Here is a 17,327-nt window from a genome sequence, read left to right on the forward strand (position 1 = left end):
TATATAAAATATGTATTATGCACAAACACACATGCGCAATTGTGTCTTGCAGTGTTCTAAATAAAGAATTTGAAGCTGAGTTTAATGGTTTTATTTACTGAAGGAACTGAAACTGTAAGCAGCCCATCAACTCCTTGTCTCTTCAAATGCAGTCTTCAACAATGTGCTGTTGCATACCAGCCATTCAGCAAAGCACTTAAGAAGACAGTACATACACTCACTTGACTACTGTCTGTGATAACACAATGAGCATAGTCTGTAAACTCATTATTCAGGGACAGCATTAAGGCCTTTGCCCTCTGGAGACTTTTTTTCCTTCTTTTTTTTCTTTTCTTTATTCAAAAGCCAGAACTCTGGAATCTCAGTTCCATGAAGTCTCTTGGATTTATACCCACTTTCTGCTGCTTCCTTGTCTTTAGACCTCATTATACTCCCTGTCTGTGTTACACTGTCTCTGTCTCTCATTTTCTGTCACTGGTGAGAGCCTCCAACACAACTGCCTTTTTAGATCTGTCCGACATACATTTCAGCACCCTCTTCTCTCTCAGCTCTGCCCTTTGCTTTTGAAAGCATTAGTTTTAAAAGAAGGGATATTTCCTTTTACTCCATTCTGGGATAGTGAAAGCTCCTGCTAGCTGTGCATTTTTTATTCACTTTGTGCACGTTTCAGTGCCGACATCCCACTACTAGATGATGCTGCATCACAGGTGTGTGTGTGTATGTGTGTGTGTGTGTGTGTGTGTGTGTGTGTGTGAGAGATGTTCATTCTGTCCAACAGTCCATTCTTTGTGCTTATTTATTAGAATATGCAGCATGTCCCAAGTTTTATTATTAAATAATGATTGCTGACAAAATGAATTTAAGTATCATTGCCAGTGTGCTCACACTAAACTGCATTAATGTGTATATGAGGTTGCACTGACATTTCATTTTTGATTTTTGGGAAGTAACACAATTAATTTATATTCTGTCTTTTTTCCATTTTTGACACACACTGATATATGAGTAGTAAAGATGGTGTTGACTTGACAACCACATGTTTAGTAGTATTTTATTATGTGCAGCACTGTTAACTTCTGTGTGTCTTTCAAACTAAAAGAGAGCTTGGATACTGTGCCAACTTTTTTTGTCTTGATGACGTATTGTGATTGTTTTCTCCTTGCTGCATTCCTAGCCTTGGGTACATCTGTTGCTTTAAAGCACTTTCATCCTAGTTACCGTTTCATTTGTAGTGGAGGATTAATTGTTATGGTGGTATGTTTCAGAAGGTAGAGACTCATTTTGCCTCATTAGCTAGATCCAAAGCACAGTTACTTCAGCAGCTGATGACTGGTAAAATAGTGTATAAGCAGTGATGCTTAATTATCCCAGTCAGTTCAGTTCATTTTCTTCCCTTCAAATATTTCTGATCATGTTGTTTGAACAAGTTAATTTGTTGCACACTTAATTTCAAAAATTGTGTGGTGAAACAAATTTACATTTGAAGTGCTCAAAGTTTGCTTATTTTGTGACATGCAGGAATATGAAGCTAGGACAGGAAGGATATGTAAGCCCCAGGCCCAGTCGTCAAGACGGAAAAACCTTGAATTTGAACCACTTTCAACCACAGCACTTATTCTGGAAGATCGTCCCGCGTAAGTATTGCTGTTTTCAGGTTGTTATGTATTGTATAGGTTATGGCATAAAATCAATCTGCATATATAAACTTACAGGTATGTATAACACGATGCATAACAGCAGACTCTATGAGTTTTACTTGTCAGACAACACACAGTACTGCAGAATAAAGCGGTTTTACAGGGTGGCAGCCCTGCCTTTGACACACCCCATGCTGTCTTTGCCATCATCCCCTTTACTTGCATATTCTTACTCCTTGGCTGCCCAACCACTTGGAAAAGAGAAACATCCTGCAAGAATAACAAAAAAAAATGACTGTGCAAATGTACTCTCACATTTCAGCCTTTTATTGGCAAACATTTTAGGAGTCTGTGCATTGGTGTGGGAGGAGGGTTGGCATTAGGGTATTACATTCATATAATTACCATGTATCAAATGGTTGCTGTGCCATGAACTCCAGGTTACCACCTCTTTTAGGGAAAAAAAAATCAGTACATTTTCTCTTCATTTCATGTGAGGATATGAATTGCTTTAAGGTTGGTGTGACAGTGTGATTGGATTGGCCATTTTTGTTGTAATTATTAACATTTTTGGAGCAAAAGAAGCAGAAGGAGGAGATAAAACTATTCCATTAAATAAAATTCAGTTGGTTTCCATATTTTGTATTGTTTACTTTGCTGATTAAATGTTTGTTAATTTCTAAAATATTTTAGTGTACCTTACTGCTAAATGCACTTTTCCCAGAAAGGAAGGTAGTGAGTTCCTTAGCCTTAGAGATTTCTCTCATGATAATAAATGGTATTTTTAAGAGTTTCAGTTTTCCATTAAGTATTTGTATATATGTATCTAGGTACCAAACAAATATTTAAAAAAATGAATTGTTTTATTGAACATTTATCATAGTGTAGAACTGTATTGTGAAATACATCGTAAGATATACAATTTTCCATTATCATTTTAGATTAAAAAAGATGCATTAGTGTGATTGATTTAGTGCTTTCTGCAGTTCTTTTAACATGTAGGTTTTGAACAATAAAATTGCTATACACTGTTCTTACCTGTCTTTGCCATCATCCCCTTGATGCCCTTTGTTCTTCTTCTCTGTGACATTTGTTGCTTCCTCGTCCATCTGTCTTTCATTCCCAGCTACATCTGCCTGCCTATATTGTGTTCATATCTGTATATAGTGCATCTGCCTCTTCTAGCTTCTCAAACTAATTTGTAACATCAGCTAATATCCTTCCTTCAATACATCATTTTTTTCTCTGCAGCATTTATTTCTTTGTACTCTTTTTCAGGTTGTTTTGTGAAAAATACATCTGTAAACCATACCTCTCAACCTCTTTGAGCAAGAAATCTGGACAAAGCCATAAATAACGGGGGGCAAAGGCATTAATGTTTTTTAAATATTACTCTTACAAAGTTAGAAAGTTGATAGAATAACAGGTTTTGCATTAGCATGAATTTTCAGAAGGGTTTGAGGTCTGAAACTCAAATGTCTGGCATTATTTTCTGAATTCAATCCCCAATGATTTGCCACTGATTTTCCAGGAAACCACAATTTTATGAGAAATAGACCAAAAATATGAGGCGAAAATCTAGACAGTTGAGAGGTGTGCTACAAACTCTAGTATATATCTTGGCAACCAAGAAGTCAAATTAACAAAATACAGCTGCTACGCAAACTTAGAAAACTGCTTCTGCAAAAGCTCATAGCCTTCTTTATAGTAATTTTGTTTACTGGCAATACTTGAGCCAAACCCAACACCTACATTTTAAAGTTCTGCACATAATAGGATCACAGTTGACAAAAAACACATAATTTATTAATAAGATAACCGATCTGTGTACCTAAACCACAACGTACTCACTTGATATTCTAGGAATCATAGAAACATGCCTAAAATCATGCTACCAACCAGATATCTACCTACTAACAATGCCTAGCTACTTTGCTCTCCGGCTTGTACAAACTTCCATGATAAATCAGTCTTTCTCTAAAGTAAAATCAACCTCTTTAGCCCTATACAACCTTCCTACAAAATACCTCAAACTCACTGCTGATTCAATTGATTACACTATCTGTCCTTATAAACAGACCTACACAGGAAAAAACTTTTCCTTACATCCTAGGAAAAAAGTCATATCCTGTCACAACACATTGTTATCTTTTCTCCTTTGTCTAAGATCCTTGAGAAATACAAACAAACTCAACTACTAACCTATCATTTAAATAACAATCTCATTTCATCATTCCAGCATAGATATTGACCCTCCCACAACACTGACAATGTTGTTCTGTCTTTCCTTAACACCATTCACAAATGCAAAAATAACAGTTACCTTTGGCATTAGACTTCTTTGACATATCAAAAGCTTTCAAGACAACCTCTCATTCTACACTACTCCATTAACTCTCTTCCCTTGGACAAATCCCCCTTAGCCCCTATAGTGGTTTAGTAGCTATTTAATTAGTAGGACACAAAGTATAAAATCGCAACAGTCTTAAGTCCACCTTTCTTGAAAGACCTTTTGGTATCTTTCAGGGTTCAGTATTTGTCTCTGTATGGGGGTGAGGTCAAAAATGGCTACATACAGCTTAATTCCAGCTTTCCTAGTGTGAAAAAGGAAACTGAGAAATGAGATCCAGGGATAGTGTCACCTTTAGTAAAATTCAGTTACTGGTTAGTAAGTACACTGCATGGATGCCAGCAAAGGAGAAATTTAGACATCTGGAAAGAAAATCAACCATAGGTTCATAGGATGGTACTAGGCTATTGGCCCTTGGGCCTATACAAGCCAAGCCATAACAATTCCCTGGCTATTTCTTCCCACATTATTTACTTCCCTGGACCCCTGTCTAGCAGGGCTACTGACGTGATCCCCGGGGTGAATTTCCTATCTCCCATCCAATCATCAAGGTTCCTTTTGAAGAGGGCCAAAGAGGCGCTCTGCTTGACATGTATGGGTAGTCTATTCCAGAGTCTGGGGATTCTCTGGGTCAGGAACCTGTCCCTCCAGCATGTTTTGTTCATTGTGATGACAAGGTTTAGATCCCTGGAGCATGTGACTCTGAGGGATTGGGATTTCTTTAAGTGTAGCATATTCAACAGCTCTGGGATTGACTTGTCCTTGTATGTTAAGCAGAGATCGCCTCTGAGTAGACGATATGCCACAGAGTATAGCTGGAGTTTTTTTAGTCTGTCAGCATAGGGCATCTGCTTTAGGCCTGTGATTCTTTTAGTGAGGTATTTCTGCAGCCTTTCCAGCTGTTGTAGATGTCTTCTGAGGTACATACCAAATGGGTCGTTGTACTTTATAATGGGTCTAATGAGGGATTAGTACAGTGGGACAGTGACATCCTTTTTTTCTGGATGAAAAGCTCTTAGTGATGAGATGTGCCACATAGAAGGATTTCCTGACTGTTGTGGCGATGTGGTTATCGAAGGTGAGACCACTGTCCACCTGTGTCCCTAAGTCTCTCGTCACACTTTCAGTGTTTAGTGTACTGCCACCTATGTGGTAATTCATGGGTACATGGCGAACTTTGTTAGCCAGAGTCCCTTAGTGTTGGCCTGTACTTCAGAGGAGTAGATGCCAAACAAAAGCGGTCCCAGGACTGAACCCTGAGGTACTTCATGTGTCATTTGTCTGGAGCTGGATTTGGAGTCGGCTTCTTTTACAGTGTGGGTTCTGTCAGTAAGCCAGTTGGCAACCCATCGAGTAACGTAGGGATTTATGCCCAGCTTTGTAAGTTTATCTATGATTCCAGAGTGGGGGATGGTGTCAAAGGCCCTGGTGAGGTCCAGATAGGCTGTGTGGACCGTCTTACCATCGTCCACAGCTCTGGAGACTGATTCGAAGAAGTCAATCAGGTTCAGGAGACAAGATCGGCCCTTCACGATCCCAAACTGGGTGGGGTCTAGTGTTTGAAGGTTGCCAATGTCTTTGTTTATAAGTTCCATGATAATGCGGTCCATGCCCTTGCAGATCAGGCTCATCAGACTGATGAGACGGTAGTTCCTGGGATCCAAGGTGGATCTCCCCATGTGGACTGGGATAACTGTAGCTGTGTGCCATTCAGTGGACATGAAGCCTGAGGTGAGGCTATGATTGAACATGACACTTAGGTGAGGTGCCAGTTCATTTTGTAGTTCATGTAGTACACAGCCCAGTATGTCATCTGGTCCCATGAATGCTGTATTCTTAGCTTTGGAGAGTTCAGTTTCTGCCTGTGTGGCCTTGTTTACCGGAATTTGGCAATCTTTTGGTATTGAGATCAGCCCTTTAGGGGATGAGAGGTGGGGTGAAGTTGGCACTAAATCGATCTGCCAGGATATTGGCAATATCCTAGGGATCAGTATATTTAATGCCATTCTGTTGTAGCTCAGAGCAGATCTGAGCATTGCCATTTAGTTTCTTGACATAACTATAGAATGCCTTGTGGCTGTCTTTGGAATCTTTGGCAATTTTATTTTCGTAACTAGCTTTGGACAATTTTATGAGGAATCTCAGCTTCTTACTGAGGCTGGTAAGGGAGTTTTTTTGCATCCTGGGATTTTCCTCGTTTCTGCAACAGTTTCTTCCTTCTGTTGTATAGTTTGCTTATGGCAGGGGACCACCAGACTGCCTCCCTTTTTTGGAGGAGAGCATCTTGGTTCTATTTGGGATGGCACTATTCATGCATGAGTGGATGTGGTCATACAGTGCCTTAGTGTATGTTTCAGAAGTCGTACTTTCAGCTCCCATCTGCATGGGTGCCATGATGTTTGTCATTTCTGACTTAAATAGCATGAAGTTGGCTTTGGAGAAGTTTTTTACAGAGGTTTCCTTACTGGGGGGTGGGGATGGGATGTGGATGTCAGCTATTTTCCTAAAATTTGCTTGCCTAAAGTTAACCATGTACTCCAGTTTCCACTTCTAAAATATATACATTTAGACAGTTACAATAGTGCATGTACATTTCTGTTTTCTTCCATTAGGGCACACTGTGGATGCATTTCAAACACAAACACTTTATAAAATACCTTTTCAACACATGTCTGTACAAACCAGTTTGATATACACATAACATACAGTTCTAATATATTTGTAACACAAGCATCTTATATAAATCATTTCGATATTCACCAATGACATCTAATTATTTACAAAATTCCAGCTAGCTGTGCTGGCGATATCGCCTTCACACCAGTGATTGTCATTTTGGGGCATTTTTGCTATCTGGAGGGCTAAACTTCATTTTTTGAAGATGTACATAGTTTTGTTTGAAGATTTTAAGGTATGGAGGTGTTCTGAAAATGTATTTACTTAACAAAAAGTCTTAAAAATGTGACAGTAGATTCAGTGGAGAACTGTGTAAAAGATCAGCCTGACAAACATTAGTATGTGCATGCAATACAACATTGGAAGTATAAAAAAAAAACAAAAAACTGTCACATATACTAGATGGGAACAGTATATATATATATATATATATATATATATATATATATATATATATATATATATATAATTATTATTTTTTTTTAACCACAACAGCTAAACAATCCATATTATCTTGGGATGTAAATGTCCTTACATATATAGGCAAATAGTAATGCTGCAGGAGACACATTTGGGAAGAAATGAGCATACGAATTTGACAAATAAAGGATTTCATGATGGGTATTCAGTAGACTATCAGGGAAAAAGTAAAAGGGGAGTAATTGTACTAATTGCTAGAGTGACTGCAATAGTGATAGAAGAGGAAAAAACACAATAATGGTAGATTTTTGGTAGTAAGTGGCTTTTGGCAAGGAAGGAGGATTACACTGGTGTATGTATTTATATTCCACTGGAAACTATTAATCTGAAGTAGTTTAGTTTACTTCATCTGGTCTTCAGCCTGTGGGTTACGGATCTGTATCGGATCCGAGCCGGCAAAATCACTAGCTTCTGCTCCGATCTTCAAGCTCCTCCCCTTACCCATAATAAACCTCCACTACCTTCCAACCCCCAGATCTCGCCGTGGCTTGACTAAGCTATCGTGATCCTGAGCTCTGAGTTAGTGAGTTGGGCTTTTGGTAAAGTAAAGAGTTTTTTCTTATATCTCTTGAGTGTAGTTGTTAGTTTAGCTTCCCTCTCCTCCTCTTCTCGCTGGTGTGTCATGTTTAAGGCTTTTCAGCTGTCTTTTAGTAGTTTTCAGTGTCAGACTAGTTAGTGTGTTACTTCCCCTCCCCCCAGTGTTCTGTGTGCCTTGAGTGTGTGGTGAGTGGGCTAGAGTTGGAAATGGTTTGTTTCTTCCTCTTTTTTCCTTCTCTGATTGTGTGTGTTGTTCAGCATTTAGTGACATGGCTGATTCCAAGCTAGTATTTAAAAGGTGCACTGAGTGTGGCCATAAATTGTCACCTGCCGATGGCCACACTCTCTGCATTATGTGCTTGGGAGTAGCACATTTGAATACAGACTGTGCCATTTGCACAGGGTTTAACCCACGTGCTATTAAAGATAGATGGACTAAGTTGGCCCTGAAAAGGCCTTCTCCCCACTACCGAGGCAGCTTCCTCTTCCACTGCTTTGGTCACAGCGGCTGCTGTGGCTGCCTCTCCTTCCTGTCTTGCCCTTGCTTTTCCTCCATCCCAGGCTGGGACTCAACCTCCTGTTTCTAAGCCTGTGGAAGTGGAGCGCAGAAGGGGCAGAAATAAGGAGAGAGAGCATAAGCAAAAGCGTAAGAGGTCTCTAGACCCCTCTTCTACTCCCGTCAAAAGTCAGGTTAGAATCCGTGACTCCTCTCGGCTCCGATCTCCGAAATTTTCCCCAGAGCCGGAGGAGACATGACCTTCATCTAGGGCCTTGGCTCCTCGACCCGCCAGGTCAGAGTCCGTGGCCTCATTGATGCCCACTCGAAGCTTATCGGAAGTTGACATGGGTAAAATGATGAGGTTTATTCGTACTCCAATCCAGATGGGAATCTTGCAGTCCCCTCTCCCTCTGGAGGGGGGAGCTCGCTTCCTTTCTTTACACCAATTTCTCCTTCTCTGATCCGTCCACCGGGTTCGGAGTACTTGGATCCAAGGATGGCCTTAGTCAGGGGGTCGGTGCCGGCAGTACCTGTCTCCTTGACACCGACAGCTGCCTGGAGCGTGTCAGATCCGACCAGTTTGGATCCAAGTGGCTCTCGGAGCCGGAGTCTGGGTGTCGGATCCGAGGGTGCGGAACTTTTTCCATCGGCTCTGACTTTGTCGGGCCAAGTTGCCCCTCTCGGAGCTCCGTCTACTTTGGGATCATCTCCGATTCTCGCGTTGGATCCAGGGGGAGCAGCTTCCTTAATGGTCCCCCAAGAGGCTCGTTCTCCCTCTGTGTTTGACGTGGTAGAAAGGGTTCTCTCCTCTGGATCGAGACCTTTGACTATTTCCTCGGCCACCACCCTGACTCCCTCAGCTCTGTCTACAAATTCCATCATTTTACCAGAGGGACAGCCCGTGCTGGAGGAGCCCCAGGCGTTCCCCCAGAGGAACAAGTGGCTTGCGAGTTCCCCCAGAGAGCCCCACCAAAGAAATGCCTTGTAAGCATACGTGTAAGAGGAGGCACTTTGACTCCCCCGAGTCTCTCACCAAGGACATGGATTTGGATGATGGGGAAGGTTCCCCCAGATCACCTCCTGAGGATGTCTCCTTTGGAGACATTATGGAAATCCTACATCAGAGGGGAGGTTGGTCCATCCCCAGACCTTCTTCTGACGAATCCGTGTTCCTGGAGGCATTCGGCATGGGCCCATCTACTTCCTGGGTGTCCCCTCCCGCAGATCCCCTGGTTGACCTGGTCACCTCACAAGCCTGGAAGGAGCTGGACACTGGAACCAATCCTGAAACGTCCAGATAAGATCTTGAGTCCACCCTCAGATAGACCAGCGTAGAACAACGGCTCCCCTGTAGATGCTATGGTGGTAGCAGCAGCCACTAAAAAGGAACTAGCTCATGAGAGTTCCTCTGTTCATCCCCCCACCAAGAGTCTTGGATGATGGACTGCTTAGGGAAGTGGGTTTATGCATCAGGGAGCTGAACTACCTGGCCCACGTTATGAGACTACAGCGCAACCTGGTCAAGGAACTGGCTGAGTCTCCCCCTAAGTCCATGTCATAATAGGACAGAGACACGTTCTCTGCAAGGATGGCCACTTTAAAAGCAGTCTCCAATGCGTCCATGCGACTCCTATCTTATGCTACTGAAGGAGCAGCTAGGGCAGCTGGGTCCAGCATGTCCATGAGGTGCAACACCTGGCTCAGACTATGCCAGTTTTCAGAATCTTTCAATGCGTCCTTTGCCAGCACCCCTTATGACGGCTCTACTCTGTTTGGTAAGACCGTTAAAGAGACTTTGGTCCAGACTGAGAAAGACGGGCAGACACTGTCTGCTGTCAAAATCCGCTTCTCGAACCTTCAAAGATTCTTTTCCTGGTATCAGAGAGGGCAAAAGAAGATGTGGTTCCGGAAGTCACAGTATTCCCGGGACACTCAGGGCTGTTCTTCCCCCAGAGGCAGAGGGGGTCTGAGGAATTTTGGGTCTTGAGAACCGTTCTCTGACAGACCTGGACAGCAACCCTGAGGGGTTGCCTGACTGCTCTACTCTGGAGGCAGTCGGGGATCGATTGTCATTGCACCTGGCGGCATGGGAGTCCGTAACATCAGACCACTGGGTGCATCAGACCATATCCAGAGGATACTCTGTCCCCTTTGTGGTTCTTCCCAAACCACCCAAACACCTCCCAGATGTACCATCCATGCAAAGGGAGGCAGCAGCACTGGAAATTTCTAAGCTGCTAGAGAATTGAGCCATTGAACCCATCTCCCCAGATCAATCTGGATCGGACATCTACTCCAGGTACTTTTTGGTGCCAAAGAAGACGGGGGACTTAAGGCCCATTCTGGACCTATCTATCCTGAGCCTGTCAGTTGCCAAAGAAAAATTCCGGATGGTCACATTACAGTCCATCATGCTGTACCTGCAAGAGAGTGACTGGATGTGCTCGTTAGACCTCCAGGATGCCTACTATCATATCAAGATGCACAGAAGCTCCAGGAGGTTCCTCTGCTTCTGGCTAGGAGTCAATCATTACCAATTTCGAGCCCTACCCTTTGGTCTCACCACAGCCCCCAGGGTGTTCACTAAAGTGATGGCAGTAGTATCGGCTCACCTGAGGCTTTAGGGGAAGCTCCCACCAGGTGTCTGCTTTCTCAAACCAGGGATTATTTCTTAATGCTTGCTCTTCATTTGGGGATTACAATCATTGCATCCAAATCATTTCTAAATCCTGTCCAGGTGATAGACTACATTGGGACGGACAAGGATAGACACACTACAGTACAAAATTTTCCTGACCACGAGGGAGTGCGAAACCTGAGGATGCATGTTTTCCTGCTCTACCGTTCTCATCTTCCCTCTGCAGAGTCTGTGCTGAGGGCCTTAGGTTCCATGGCAATGACCATAATGCTTCTTGCTTGCATCCATTTACACATGTGAGTACTACAGTGGACACTAGTGGTGCATTGGTCCCTGTTGAATCTTCCTTTATCGTATCCAATACACCTCAGTCGAGTCTGCAGGTCATCCCTTCTGTGGTGGATGTACTCTCCAGAAATCTTGGAGGGATGACCTTTTTTTCCAGCCCCCGTCCAAGCCACAGTGACCACGGATGCCCCCCAACTTGGGTGGGGTGGGCATTGTTTGGGCAGGACAGTCCAAGGCCTGTGATCCTGTCTAGACCATTTTGCATATAAACGTTCTGGAGATGAAGGCGGTCCTTTTGGCGTTGCAGGCCTTTCATGCCTTTCTTCCACTGGGAACCACTGCAATTCAGTCAGACAACATATCAGTGGTCTGGTATGTCAACAAACAGGGAGGGACCAGATCTTACCTTCTTTGTCGTGAGGCCATGAGAGTGTGGGAATGGGCGATCTCCACCGGTCGCTTTCTCATAGCAATGCACATTCCAAGATGGTCCAACTTTCTAGCGGACAGGTTAAGTCGGACTATTCTGATGCCTTATGAGTGGCGTCTGAATCGTTCAGTAGTGGAACAAATCTTTCGGGAGTGCGGTCAGCCTTGCTGCGATCTCTTCACATCTCCTTCCAATGCGAAGTGCAGTGAGTTCTTCGCTCTGAAACCCCAGCCGGGGGAGTCCCCCATAGATGCTCTAGTCCATGCTTGGCCTCCCGGTCTTCTGTATGTTTACCCTCTAGTACCTCTTATTCCAAGGTTTCTACAGAAAGCTCGTCAACTGGAGAGCATTGCCCCATATTGGCCTCACCAGGTATGGTTTCCCTTCCTTTGGTTTCATCTTCTGGCTCCGCCTTGGATCCCATTCAGGATCTTATTTCACACCCCTCAGGTGTCCCTCATCCGAACCTGGACAGTTTGAAGCTCATGGCTTGGCTGCTCCAGTTCCTCTGATTGCTAGGACTGCTGGATTATCCTCTTCAGTCAGGTCTATTCTGTTGGCAGCTCATAAGTCTTCCACCAGGAAGATTTACCGCAGCAAATGGAAACATTTCTCTTTTTGGGCTTCTCAAAGGAGTTTAGATCCTTTCACGGCTCCTATTTCTGCTATTCTCAACTTCTTAGCCAATATTTTTCAACAAAAATCAAAGTACAATTAGCTGCCATCTCTCATTTTCACGTGGGTGAGAATTCTGCCTCTCTGGCCTCTTCCAGGCTGTGTAAAGCCTTTATTAAAGGTACTTTACTGTTACGTCCTCCAGTCAAGGATCCTGTTCCTCCATGGGACCATGCTATGGTTCTTCAAGCTTTGGTCGCTCTGCCTTTTGAACCTGCTGCAACCACAGATCTGAAGTTTTTGTCTTGGAAGACAAAGTTTCTAGTCGCTATCACCTCTGCTAAAAAGGTTTCAGAGCAGCAAGCTTTGTCCATAAAAGTTCCATATGTGATTTTCTATAAAGATAGGGTTGCCCTTCGAACCAATCTGTCCTTTCTTCCCAAGGTTGCATCACAAGTTAACATAAATCAGACCATTAACTTACCTGTTTTCTTCTCTAATTTTTCTAACAAAATGGAATGCAGACTCCACTTGTTGGATGTTCATAGACAGTTATGATTTTTTTTACACAGGACTAAAGACTTTCGTAAATCTGATCAATTGTTTGTGTCCTTCTCTAAACCCTTTTTGGGTAAACCTATCTCCAAGGTCACTATTGCTAGGTGGATTTCCTAATGCATTCTTTAAGTCTATAAGGATAAAGGTCTGTCTCCTCCGGGGCAGGTGAAAGCTCATTCCACTAGGTCAATGGCTACTTCTGCAACCTTTTGGTCTAAAGTCTCATTGGATGACATTTGTTCAGCAGCTACATGGTCCTCATCTTATGGGTAAGGGGAGGAGCTTGGAGCTCAGAGCAGATGCTAGTGATTTTGCCAGCTCGGATCCGATACGGATCCGTAACCCACAAGTTGAAGACAAATTTCTTTTTATGGAGCTTAAGAAAATTTGAGGCAAAATTATTGGCTTTCACAAGGAATATTACTTATAAGTAGAGACTAAAACTTGGTTTGCAATATTGAGGATGTATCAGGGTGGCCTGGAAGGGAAACTATAACAAAACATGGGAGATTTCTGAAGAAAGTTATGAAAATATTTGTTGTGGTTTTAGTAGTAGTAAGTAAAACAGAGTTTATATGTTATCCCCAAGGAAGAATAACTGGCTTAGACTAGATAGAAATTATATTTCATAGGAAGATGTGCATTAATTGAAAGCTTTGATACACATCTAATAACGCTTTCAGATTGTGTAAAATGAAAATAAAAATGCAGGTTAATGAAGTAAAAGTGATAATCTGGCACATTTCCACCTACCAGCTAAAAGAGATGAATTTAAGGAATGGGTGGTGGAAATTATTCGAGAGTTATTAGGGAAGATGGAAACTTCTTCAGAAGTTATAGCTAGTAAGTGGAATAATATTAAAATGGTGTTTAGAAAGAGGGTAGAAATAAAAGAAATAACAGGAATTATGTAGAAGGGCTGACAAAATGTAATGCGTTGCAGAATAAGGGAAATCTTGCATACCAAGAAGAGGTACAATGCAAAGTGCTAAAGAGAAAATAAAGGAATATTTGGATAATATGCATGAGTTTAGAAAGATTGCTGTTAAGCACCATTTTTTAATAAAAACTCCAGAGCACAAAGATTTTTAACAACAACTTAGGCAGCAGAAGGCAGAAAGGGTTGTTACCAAACTTTGGGAGCCTATAGCAAGAAAAATCATGTAGAGGTACTAGAGATATTTTAGAAATTCTATGAACATTTTTATAAATCAGAGAAATGTGGAAATCAAGAAAGAGTATAATTTAAATATTTGTGGAAGACTTAATTATGCAAAGGCTAGATGTAAATGAGACAAAACAACTAACAGCTAAGATAGGAGGAGATGAGATAACAGTGATGTATAACTAATCTTTAGGAAAGTTTGCAGGAATTGGTGGTATTCCTCTGGAAGTTTGGAAGTTCGAAGGGAAGAAAGTGGTAAATATGTGGAAGATTTTGTTTGACAATATTTTATAAGAGGGGAAGTATCAACATCTTGGAAGAAAGCTGTGGTGGCTGTGTTTCCTAAAAACTGTAAAGACCCAGACTCAGGTCCATATAGTGCCATTTCAGTTTTAACCCATTACTATAAAGTGTTTATGTTTATAGTAGATAAAAAAATGGCAAAGGTGTTACCATAATTGATAGATGTCGGTCATTGTACTTTTGTTGAGGGGAGGCAAACATTTAACGTTAATAGTACAGTGATGATCCGGAGGGAAGCAGAATGTAAGAAAATACCACTGCTGTTGGTGAGTCTTGATGCAGATAAAGCATTCGGCAGAGTAAGCTGGGATTTTATGAGAAGAACAATAGAAGCATTTGCATTCCCTGATAACAGTAATAAGATTAAGAGGATATTTGAAGGATCGGAGGCAAGCATTAAAGTGGGAGGGTCCTCTCTGATAAGTTGTGTTTGAACATGGCAAACAGGCAGGGGTGTCCTCTTTCCTGTCTCTTACTTGCTTTATATTTAGGATCATGGGAAGTTACTAGGCTAATGGCTCGAGGGCCCTTACAAGCCCAGCCAAATTTACCCTTGTTACCATGATCAGCACCTATTGTCCCTGTCTAAGAGGGACACAGGTGGTACCCCCAGGGTGAATTTATGGCTACCCCTCTAATCATCCAGGTTGCATTTGAAGAGGTGAGGTGCTCTGTTTGACGTGAAGTGGAAGTGTATTCCAAAGGTTTGGTAACCTCTGGGAAACAAGTATGTCCCTCCAGCAGGTTCTATTGATGTCACATACCATGTTTAGGTCCTTAGAGGTACAGTATATGTATGAGGGTAGTGTGACAGTGGTGAGGTCTGCGGTGGGAGTGACGGACGCGTTTAAGTTGGAGGTGGGATTACATCAAGGATCAGCTCTGATCCCTTTCTTATTTGCAATGGTGATGGACAGATTGACAGACGAGATCAGACAGGAGTCCCGTTTGACTATGATGTTTGCAGATGACATTGTGATCTGTAGTGAGAGTAGGGAACAGGTGGAGGAGACCCTGGAGAGGTGGAGATATGCTCTAGAGAGAAGAGGAATGAAGGTCAGCAAGGACTAAGACAGAATATATGTGTGTGAATGAGAGGGTGGATAGAGGAAGGGTGAAGATGCAGGGAGTAGAGGTGGCGAAGGTGGATGAGTTTAAATACTTGGGATCAACAGTTCAGAGTAATGGTGAGAGTGGGCGAGAGGTGAAGAAGAGAGTACAGGCAGGATGGAGTGGGTGGAGAAGAGTGTCAAGAGTGATTTGTGACAGACGAGTACCAGTAAGAGTGAAAGGGAAGGGCTACAAGAGGGTAGTGAGACCAGCTATGTTATATGGGTTGGAGACAGTGTCACTGACAAAAAGGCAGGAGTCAGAGCTGGACGTGGCAGAGTTAAAGATGTTAAGATTTGCACTGGGTGTAACGATGGTGGACAGGATTAGGAATAAGTATATTAGAGTGTCAGCCCAGGTTGGAAGGTTTGGAGACAAAGCCAGAGAGGCAAGATTACGTTGGTTTGGACATGTGCTGAGGAGAGATGCAGAGAATATTGGGAAAAAGATGCTAAGGATGAAGCTGCCAGGTAACAGGAAAAGAGGAAGGCCTAAGATAAGGTTCATGGATGCGGTGAGAGAGGACATGCAGGTGGTTGGTGTGACAGAGCAAGATGCAGAGGACAGGAAGAAATGGAAACAGATGAACCGCTGTAGCAACCCCTAACGGGAGCAGCCGAAAGAAGAAGAAGAAGATCTGTCTGGCTATGGCACACAATTGTGCGGCAATGTGAGGTGCTGAGTGATACATAGACAAGCAGAAACCCACTCAAATGTGGGGCTTAAATACCAGAAGGTTAAAACCTAAAAAAATTTAAAGAAAAGCTCAAAATAACCAATGAGGTACTTACTCCAATCCCTAGACCAGCCAACCTTTACCATCCAGGTACCAGTCAGCACATTCCTCTCACTAGAGTGCAGAAGGGCTCTTTCCAAGCCAAGATGGCTGGGAAAATGTGGTCAGAACAGACAGCCACTACAAACAAACAGGCCCAGGTGCAGCAAACCTGCATCTGGACTCTGCTACAACTATTAGCTACACTGTTTTAGGCTGAAAACACTAAATAAATGATGTTATGTAGTCCAGTCTCGCCTACATTCTTACCCGTGGGTTCAGAGCCGAACCTCTGCTCCAACTCGGCCATACTGTAGCTCAAAGTCTTTCAGTTGGCTGGGCTAAGAGGTATCCCATGCTGCACTGCTCCCTTTCCACAGATCTCATTTGCCACTCGTAAGCTCAGACGTGGTCTCGCTCTTGGCTGTGGCTAAGTATAACATTTTGTCTTCTTGACTAAAATTTTGATCCAAAAGCTATTTTCATAGCTAGGTGTGTGTGTTGTTGCTTGTGGAAGCATTTTTTGTGCAGCCTTTGTAGCATTTGTCTACTTTTTGTCTGGTATCCCGTCCGCTCTCTCCCAACGGGCTAGGCTCGTTTTAGTTAGAGGACTTAGTCCTCCCTTGGTTATCTGTTTTTCCCTTCTGTGCTTGTTTTTGTTTTAGGTACCTGTCCCCTCTGGGCTAGGGCCATTTAAGTTAGAGGACCTAGTCCTTCCCCTTGTTTTCCTGTCAGGACCGTTTGAGTTAGAGGTCCTTGTGTAGTGTCTGTAGTTTATTAGTTTAGTTCCCGCGCTTGTTGCAGGTGTCTGTTTTACTGTTGTGTTGTGTTAATATCCTGCCGACCATATCTAAGGATACAAAAGAACATAAGCCTTCGGGCTTTAACAAATGTAGTAAATGTGGGTACAAGATGTCGATTACTGATGGGCACTCTGTGTGTGTTTATTGTTTGGGGGCTATACACCTTCAGGAGTCTTGTGCGTTCTGTCACGCATTCAGCCCTCATGTTCTTCAAGAAAGGAAGAACAAACTAATTCTGAAGGGACTACTGAAAGCTTCTTTCGAGGAAGATTTGGAGAGGTCTTCTAGTGCTAAGTCCTCTCCCTCTAAAAGAGACAAAACATCCAAAGCAAAAAAACGATCTCCGGCTCCGTCTGTCTTATTGGAGCCTCCGGAGAAAGTTACTAAGTCTTCTGTGGCATCCTCAGCTCCACTGTCTTCGGTGCCAAAGGAAGCTTGTCAACCGACAGAACTTACATCGGCT

General features: G+C 42.8%; 1 protein-coding gene across 5 annotated transcripts in view; it reads left to right on the forward strand.

The window, feature by feature from the left end:
* Nucleotides 1-17,327, forward strand: part of TBC1D12 (TBC1 domain family member 12) — a 1,516,811-nt gene that overhangs the window by 820,032 nt on the left and 679,452 nt on the right. For all 5 annotated transcript variants that reach the window (XM_044056656.1, XM_044056658.1, XM_044056657.1 and 2 more), the window contains one exon: nt 1,519-1,634. In XM_044056656.1, the coding sequence (XP_043912591.1) occupies nt 1,519-1,634 (116 nt within the window). The remainder of the gene's footprint in view (nt 1-1,518; nt 1,635-17,327) is intronic.

Source organism: Protopterus annectens, chromosome 14.part0 (assembly GCF_019279795.1).
Source record: "Protopterus annectens isolate FY-2018-M chromosome 14.part0, PAN1.0, whole genome shotgun sequence".
Classification (NCBI taxonomy): domain Eukaryota; kingdom Metazoa; phylum Chordata; order Ceratodontiformes; family Protopteridae; genus Protopterus; species Protopterus annectens.